Source organism: Sphaerodactylus townsendi, linkage group LG09 (genome assembly GCF_021028975.2).
Source record: "Sphaerodactylus townsendi isolate TG3544 linkage group LG09, MPM_Stown_v2.3, whole genome shotgun sequence".
NCBI classification, from domain to species: domain Eukaryota; kingdom Metazoa; phylum Chordata; class Lepidosauria; order Squamata; family Sphaerodactylidae; genus Sphaerodactylus; species Sphaerodactylus townsendi.
Window position 1 is genome coordinate 90,826,018 of NC_059433.1, and position 8,863 is coordinate 90,834,880.

Genomic DNA, 8,863 nt, shown 5'->3' on the forward strand with positions numbered 1-8,863 from the left:
TAGAACTTTTTGGTATGAGATGCTTGCTCAGGAACCTTCCTTCAAAAGACACTCATCTTTTATATGTAAAAGGTAATTTTCTTTCCACAAAACTCCAACTGGATTTCAGTTACTTGCCTTTGGACCACTGATATGCTGTGGTTCTGGCATGCCTATTATTATATTCATGAAAATCAGTAACTGACAGATAACTATTATAGTACTAACATTATTCTAACAGCCCATTCCAGTTTACTCAACATCCTTGATGTAAATGGTGTGAAAGCCATAGTCTGTCAGGTATCCTGTTCTTCTCCATTTGGCTCTAAAATCTTGGGATGGGGCTGTGGGTGAAGCAGCCGTCAATTTCAGTACCTGGCTGGTGAATAATGAATGTTTGGTGTGATCTCTGACCATGCACCACAAGTTCTTAGGTCAAAATAGGCATCTTAGTGGTATAGCAACAATGGATCAGCAAACTGGAGGAATACTAATGCTGGTCTTTATAACAGCACTGGATCTGTACACCAAATTGTATAAGCTGTTGCTTTAAAAAGAAGCTCATAAATTGACTTGAAATCCAGTGTTCTTTGGGGGAAATTTTTTTCTTGAACAAAGGCCTCTACATACCCTGTTTCCCCGAAAATAAGACAGTGTCTTATATTAATTTTTGCTCCCAAAGATGCGCTATGTGTTATTTTCAGGAGATGTCTTATATTTCTGTGTTCTGTTCGTCAGGCATGCTTCCAAACAAAAACTTTGCTACGTCTTATTTTGGGGGGATGCCTTATATTTCGCACTTCAGCAAAACCTCTACTACGTCTTATTTTCCGGGGATGTCTTATATTTGGGTAGCATGGGTGAAAAATACTTAGTACTGTTAAAATTCAAGCAAGTCACATGCTCTTCCAAATGCTCAGTACATTTTAGACAACCTTAAAATGCTTTAAAGAAGCTACATAAAGTTGCATAACATTTGTTGCTCAAGCGTAGGCAGTTTTCTGCAAGAGAGGGTCTCTTATCTAGGGAATTTAAAGACGTCACTTAGCTCTTCAGATATAACTAGGTCCCAGGATACACATGTAACTTTCATTGTCACACAATTTAAAGTAATGCTATGTTTTTGTCTCCAAGGAGTAACATCAGTTAAAGCTAGGCATGTCAATTTGCTATGCCAAAATCCTAAAAATGCCATAGGACAGCTTTTCTTGAATTTCCATGTCTTTTAATTTCTTAGTACTACTTCAAATGTTCATCTCATTGATTCAAAACTTAGACATGCGGTGCTGAAAAGTATCTATTTCAGGAGCTTTCAGTTAGGTTAATTTTCTAGCAGGTACCAGAGGAACTTTCTTAATTTCTTAACTCCTGTCTGCTAAGAAGCTGTCTTTAGGAATTATCAGGTCTTTTTCACCCCAGTTGTTTGCATTTATAAGTATGCCAACTGCTGTGTCACCGCAGTGCTGTAGACAATATTATGCCTACAGTGCTGGTATGTTTGCTTGTGTGACTATGACAGGGAGTGTTTGCCTTTCAAAATGGCAGAAACTGTGCATGCTTTCAACATTCAGCTGTAAAATATGTTTTAGAAGCTAGCCCCTTTCTATATTAATATGCTAAACAATATAGAAAATGATTTTCATTGTTAAAATAACATTCTGCTCCCTGTAGCTTTGAGTTATTTGTAGGTTGCAGCTGTGTGCTAAAAGTATAGCTTTGATTAGCAGGTGCATAATTCACAATTTTAAGACCATCAAGAATTTAAACTCAGAAGCTAGGAAGAGACTGTGCAAGTTTCCAAGGACCTCAAGAATCCTTATGTAGCTGCTAATCTGGCCTGATTAAATCACTCATTTTTTCTCTCTAGTCTCACACAGTAACTTGATGAAGAACAGGTCCTGTCTACAAGGGCACAAAATAATCAGGATTTTTGGACCGCTTTTTGTATTAGCCTAAGTGATGATCAATAGGCAGAATCCATGGAACCATGCAAGCAGCACCATGCACTTAGTTGGGTACTGAATGAGTTTTTCAAATTGAAGTCCACTACACTGCATGCAATAGTGCTTTGGAAACTTGATGAGAGTTATTTAAAAGTATTGAACTACAACTGCTGTTCCAGGTAGCCCAGCAATGAACTTCTTTGAACATTTGTTATTTACCAATAAGTTAGATGCAGGATGTTATTGTTTGACTTGGCTGACACAGCAATGTTTTGGCTGCTTGTGGTTTATCTGTTGAAATACTATGTAATTCTGAAGAATAAGACTGGGGAAGTGGTTTCACAACAGGAAAAATGGATCATATATTATTGTAAAGGCTAAAGAAACAGTAACATGACTACCTTAAAACACCTTGGGTGCTTCTGATCAAGATAAATTCCTCCCATGTTTTAGGCTGTTTCCACATGGCACAATTATACTGGGTTACAATCAGTATCTTACAATCCAGGTCTATTTTATCCCGGTTTTTCCCTTTGCAAGGCTGCCCATTTCTGTGAAGGAGTAAAGTCCAGGAGGAAATACTCCAATTTCTTTCTTTTTACACCGCAAGTGTGTCCGCGCATGCGCAAACATCCCCGGTGTCCCACGCTCTGATTGGCTCTCCCCCTCTCCCAAAGGCAGTGCTTCTGATTGACGGATCCACAGCAACTGCAGGAAAACCAAGCAGGACACACACACACACACATCTTTTCTCTAGCTTTGGAAAGATGGTGCAGTGAGCAATACAGCAAGCACATTGTGCTATACAAAGTAAAAACGTTTGACCAATACTGGGCAGAGCACTATGTCCCATCCACATTTAAAGGGGTGCAGGAAACCATAGCATGAGACACCCCACCCACCCCGATATACCAAATAACATTTGACAGACCTTTGGGGCTGTCATGGAATGAAAGCATCCTGTCAAGCAGACGCTTCCTCACCCCTCCCAGGATCCCATTGGGAACATGAGCTGGGAGCTACAGGACTGAGTTGGCTGCTGCTTGGTTAGCGAGAAGTGCTTGGTGACAGTGAGCTGGAACAGTGAGCATGATGTAAGGCAAGGAGATCAGGTGGTGGGATAGGAAAAATAAATCGATTTTGCTCCCATGGCCTTCGCACAGAAGTGATTCAATGTGGGATTTTGGGGGAAAGGTCAACATTTTAGTGGTTTTTGAAAAACCCAGGATGATGGAAATATCGTGGGGCAAACCTGCTGTAGGATTGGGAACTGTGCAAACTTCTTGGCCAATCAGGGATATTTCTTTTGCTCAACCCAGGATTTTTGGACCGTGCAGAAACGGCCTTAAAAACGTTTTAGATACTATTAAGGAAAAACAATTAGAATAGAGAATATCAGCCATTGCACATGGTTAGACAGATGCTACAACCAGTTCAGAGTGGCGGCTGGAGCAGCAGCAAATGGGTAGCTTTGGGGAGTTTTCTTCTGGCTTTGCAGGCATTAAATTTCTTCACTAGCAATTGAAAAGGCAACTTGTGACAACACAGTATAAATGATCCACACTGGGATTTACTGGACCATTTCCTTCACAGTAACTTATGCATTCATCTGCTAACCCCCAACTCAATTTATAAGCAGTCTGCCATTCTGAATGGGGCTCTGCTGAAGAGGAAATGGTCCAGTGCCCCCTTGATGTGGACAGGCTTTTAGCCTTGCACACAGAGTCCCCTCTTTGGATCACAGTGGATATGATTTGTCCATGCCGCTAACCCTGAAGTCTCAAAAATCAGAATTTACAAGTTAGGTGAGTAAGGAGAAGGGTGATTACGGGGTAAGGAGTACATGCAGGCCTGATGTGCTCTCCATTCAGTGAGCAAAGAACAGACAAGTATGCTTAAGTTCCATTGAAAACAATGGTTTTTACAGCTTTAACTGGCTCCATTCACAGGCACATGCAAAGGGACAGTAGATGCAGCCTCTTTTCTTTTTGCAGTTTCTCAGCTTCCTGTCAATAAAGCAGGTCACTTTTCCTCATCAACGATGACACATGGTAGTGAAAAACTTCCCAAAAATGACTGCACATGAAACCATGTATTTAGATCATGGCTTAAAGTGTTAGATTTTAGTGACACCTAAAATAAATTTAGTATTCACTGGGCAACACGTAGTTGGTGAAATTGTCTGGCTTGTTCTGCTCATGCTTTCATTTGTATGAGTTTCACTGATAATCTCCTTCAGGTGCAGTCCACCTGCATGTCCTCTTCCAACTGCTGTTCCTTAGGGGGCTACGAACATGATTCTGGGGAGCACAGCAGGCTGCACAAGGAAACTCTGTTCTACAAGCATTACTAACAGCTTACTCAGTATGTCCAATCAAGGACTGGGGCTTCAGACCAATACCCTACACTCGACCTGAGAGACTAGGCCAGGAGCTTTGCTATGCTCACAGCAAATTCAGTGCCTGGCTTTAAGGAAAAGCCTTTTGCAAATAGTGAGCAGTCTGCAGGACAAACTGTCTTCTAAGACTGTTTCAGCTGCACATGAGCTACATTAGTAAATTCACTATTCATCATACTGATCATGTAGTAAGAGCACTTACTGCAACCACTTGTAGTACAAGTCACATCTGCACTAGTCTTCATAATCTTTCCAAGGATAATGGGAACAGGAATGCATTTTTAATTATTGTTTCCCATTGCCATGAAAAGCTAAATCTAAAGTATAACCTGTGTTCCTCCTTCAAAAAAAGAATCTTTATTTGAGACAATTCAAAAGCACTAAGAGGTTGCTGTAGAAGACACTACAGTCATACCAAAATAATAAAATCTGCTGCAACTAAACCGCTGAACATTTGATTTAATTTAGCATTTATGTTAAGAGGTTTCTTAGAACTCCGTCTAGTTCTTTATAGTAAAATGCTTAAGAATAAAATGCTCATGGGCAGAAATTCACTCTAGAGCTATGAATATGTTCTCTCATTAGGAGGGTATGAAACCAAAGCAAATCAGCTGACTTTCATTTACTCTTCCTTTATCTGGAAAGAACTCCAGTAAAAAGACACTTTTTTTTGTATTTTGTAAAGGCTGAAATACTGAAGCATCATCATCCTCTACAAGGCAATACAAGCATGAAGCACTTGAATGTGTAACAAAAACACAGCTGCCAATGACTTGAGATGTTAATGGTTCACTTATTAGCATAGGCCAGTAGTTCCCTACAAAGATACCCATGATATTTTAGGGGACTCCATCTTCTCCTCTTTCAACAATGAGTTGATGCTTCTGCCTTTTAGCCAAGTGTTGTACAACACCGAGGGCCCCTCCTTTTAAAAAGCGTACAAAATTATCTCCAACGAGAGGACCTATTGCAAAAAGATTGGGTTCCTTTGTGCACTCATATGTGTAGGGATCAATTTCAATAGGGTTACCCTTGCATGTAATTGGTTCATTTGGATTATGACCTATGCCCTGGCCTTGGTCCTTTAAGAAGCACAGGTTAGGATGCGAACCTATTAATACTAAGGCCACAGAGAACTTTAAGATCTTCTTCAGTCCAGTGGCACCTTGAAGGACACATTTCATGTCTGATTGAAATGAAAGTACTTGATGTTCAGGAAAACTAATATAAGAAGAATGCAAATTAGAGTCCACATTTGTGACTGACTGAGTGCACATCATATGGTAGACCTTTTGGTATTCTGGATAAAGCTTCTTAGGCAACTGTTTGAAAATTAAACTTGGGTCGGTGACCTTTTTGCGGAATACATGAATGATAGGGATGTTGTTGTTATAAGCACACAGAACTGCATCAGCTGCTGTGAGTCCACCACCTACAATTAGGACTGGGTCTGTTTTTCCGCGTAATATTCCTTTGCCTACAGCAGCTCCAAAATCAACCATAGAATGGAGGACAAACGGAAAGTCTTCTCCTTCAACTTGTAGGCGACCAGGTGCATCAAAGGTTCCAGTGGCAAGAGCCACATTCTCAGCAAACAAACAGAACGGGATATGAGAGCCATCCGCTGCTCTTTGATAACCTTGGATTTCCCAGTTTCTCTTGACCAATGGGGTCTGTCCATCCTGCTCTTCTGTTTGGAAATGCTGTGTTGAAACATGTTCATTCACTTGGCTGTCATCTTCATGGTCCTGCTCCCGGTAAAGCCTTGACACAGATGTAATATAAATGTTGTCCCTGAAATTTTTCTGTAGGCCCATGACTTTAACATAGTGCTTGTAGTAGCTAGCAATTTCTTCTGGCAGAACTCTGTCACATTTTATATTTCTGAAACAAAACATCTCTGGTTATTAATTTTTAGTTTTTTACACAAAAATACATATAACAAATCCTGAGGTGAGTTACTCCAATCTAAGCCCACTGAAATGGTTTAGGTTTAGACTGGAGTAACTCTATTTAGGATTGCCCTGTAAAACTCTTCCCTCACCTCCAAGAATAACTGGTCGGCCAACTTCTGGTCATATTCCTGAGGTATGAGTTGTTAGTTTTGCCATTAGAGCTAATATAAAACTTTCATTCTTTACTCTTTGAGACATTTGCACTGCATTTGTTGTGTCAAACTCTGTATACATATTTCAGCCCACAACTATTAAGGCTTATAAAAACTAATGGTCAATTGAGGAAGAATTTTTTCATGGCTCATAATGTGAAATTTCAACCATAACTCTCATTTAGTTGCACTCACTTTCCCTGTATCAGGCACTGTATTATTGTCCTCACCTTCGCTTATTAGCAGCCCAGTCCTTAAACTTGTATCCAGGTAATTCCATCCACTCTCCAAAACTGATGGTCAGCATAGAACTTTCCATAGACTAGAAACACAAAATTATTTCAAGATAACATATTCAAAATGTTTGCTTATGGTCACAAATTCACATAGTCTGTGAAAGAATTAAATCACTTGCATTAATTTATTAATTGCATCAAATTTTCAACCTGAAAAAAATCTGTGTCATATATTGCTAAGGGCCAGCCTACACAGGTACATCTCATGCATGACAAGATGCTTCCACACAGACACTGTCCTCACCACAATAATATATAACATATATTTCTAAGAAGATCTTAAAGATCACATGGATAGTATTTCCAAAGCCTTCTTAATGATTTCTTAATATCTAAATGATTTCTTAATATCATTTGCTTCTGGTGTGGAAGCTCTTCAATTCTTTAGTCACAAGTAGAGTTACTTTATCTAGGCTTTTAAAAAGGATTTATTTTGCTATTTTATTATTTTAAATTGGTTCTTATCCTCTTTAATTGGCTGTTATTTTTACTTACAATATACCTAGCAGATGACTTGCTTTTTCTCTCCTTCTCAGGTAGTGGCAGCCTCTTTAATTAGCTGTGCTGCCCATTTTGTTAGGTTTTTGCTAGAATTGACCTCATTCTAACTGGAGATTGGGAGGAGGGAGGTTATTTAATATCCGTTTAAGTAGTATTTTATATTTTGTGGAGTTTTTGTTATTAAAGCTAGGAATATAGCCGGGCTAGTCTTGCTGGGCACTTTTTAATTTAATTTAATTTAATTTATCTTCTCTTTTCCTTTTCTGTTATTTTTTTATTTTAACCTTTTTTTTAACCTTGTTAAGTTTCTGTTTCACTTCGCCCTGCCTTGAGTAGGCGGGGGAAGGGGAATAAATCCATTGAACCCAATGGAGGGCTTCTCAGCAGCCATTTTCACTGCCAACCTGTAAAGAATTACTCTCATATAGCACAAACGAAGACACTATGGGGTAACCTAGAAGAGTCTTCAGCAATCTGTACCTTTCTCATTGGTATTATAGAGAACAAAGGCTTTAAATCTAATAAACATGCCAATTTTAAATGGTTAAATGAGATACAAATGATGCATGTTTGATAAAGCAATAAAATAAGTTAGTTTGAATAAGAATAGTACTGCGGAGATTTCATTTCCCCCCAAATATAATGGAAAAAGAAAAAACATGGGTTATCTCATTGCTTCAAAACGGGAGAAATTTGATATGCCTGTTAGAATAGAATAAGTGTATAAGTTTGCACTATTGGAAGCACATCACATATTTTCCACAAGTGTGCATAAGTAATAGCATACATTTCCCAAAACAGTACAAAAGTGAATGCAAAGAATATACAGCAGCTGTTCCATATTGACTTGTACTACACTTCCACTGATTTTTTTAAATGCTAGTTGGTTCTCTGGAAATAATGAACACTTGACATAACATAGCTTGGAGTCATAAGTTTTCTGAAATGGGAAACTGTAGGAGTCACAATCAACTAGAAGCTGTGTATACATCTCAAACATGTGTTAACTGGAAATATGCCAAGAATAATTCTTGGCAACCAAGTAAATTCTAACAGTAGAAATAAAAGTTTTCCTTACATGCCAAGCCCCACCAGGTGGTCCTTTGCCAAGCACCATATGAGGAACATAATGGTGCTGTTCTAGTTTCCAGTGAAGAACAGATGGATAGTCAAATCCAAAGTCAGCATCTGGATGAAGTAGTGTGTCGAAAAGTATGGCAACAGGATTTGAAGAGCGTCCTTCCAGGCCTGAAGATAAGTATTCTAACTCCTAGTTTGAAAAAGATTTAAATGGAAATTATTATCTTTAAAAAGAAAGTGACTTACTAAGAGCTGTAGTTTCACTTCCTCATCTCCTGCCTCTACTCACCCAGTCTGACACCCTAATGCAGGGGTAGGGAACCTGCGGCTCTCCAGATGTTCCCCCACCCCCCCCCCCCCCCACCCCCCCCCCCCCCCACCCCCCCCCCCCCCCACCCCCCCCCCCCCCCACCCCCCCCCCCCCCCACCCCCCCCCCCCCCCACCCCCCCCCCCCCCCACCCCCCCCCCCCCCCACCCCCCCCCCCCCCCACCCCCCCCCCCCCCCACCCCCCCCCCCCCCCACCCCCCCCCCCCCCCACCCCCCCCCCCCCCCACCCC

At 40.4% G+C, this 8,863-nt stretch overlaps 1 protein-coding gene across 1 annotated transcript; it reads right to left on the minus strand.

Moving 5' to 3' along the window:
* Nucleotides 1-4,927: 4,927 nt before the first annotated feature.
* On the minus strand, nucleotides 4,928-8,526 carry OSGIN2 (oxidative stress induced growth inhibitor family member 2). Its single transcript, XM_048508318.1, has 3 exons — nucleotides 8,303-8,526; nucleotides 6,658-6,749; nucleotides 4,928-6,204 (listed from the first exon to the last, which is right to left on the minus strand). Exons 1-3 carry the CDS (start codon nucleotides 8,339-8,341, stop codon nucleotides 5,160-5,162), a joined length of 1,176 nt encoding a protein of 391 aa, XP_048364275.1. The 5' UTR covers nucleotides 8,342-8,526; the 3' UTR covers nucleotides 4,928-5,159.
* Between the last annotated feature and the right edge of the window lie 337 nt (nucleotides 8,527-8,863).

What these genes read in the sequence shown, in the direction of transcription:
- OSGIN2 (XM_048508318.1), bottom strand. Translation starts at nt 8,341, where the DNA reads ATGGTGCTTGGCAAAGGACCACCTGGTGGGGCTTGGCAT. An exon ending in CACCTGGTGGGGCTTGGCAT is followed by an intron (nt 6,750 to 8,302) that starts GTAAGGAAAACT and finishes TTGTGTTTCTAG; the next exon opens with TCTATGGAAAGTTCTATGCT. An exon ending in TGGGCTGCTAATAAGCGAAG is followed by an intron (nt 6,205 to 6,657) that starts GTGAGGACAATA and finishes GTTTTGTTTCAG; the next exon opens with AAATATAAAATGTGACAGAG.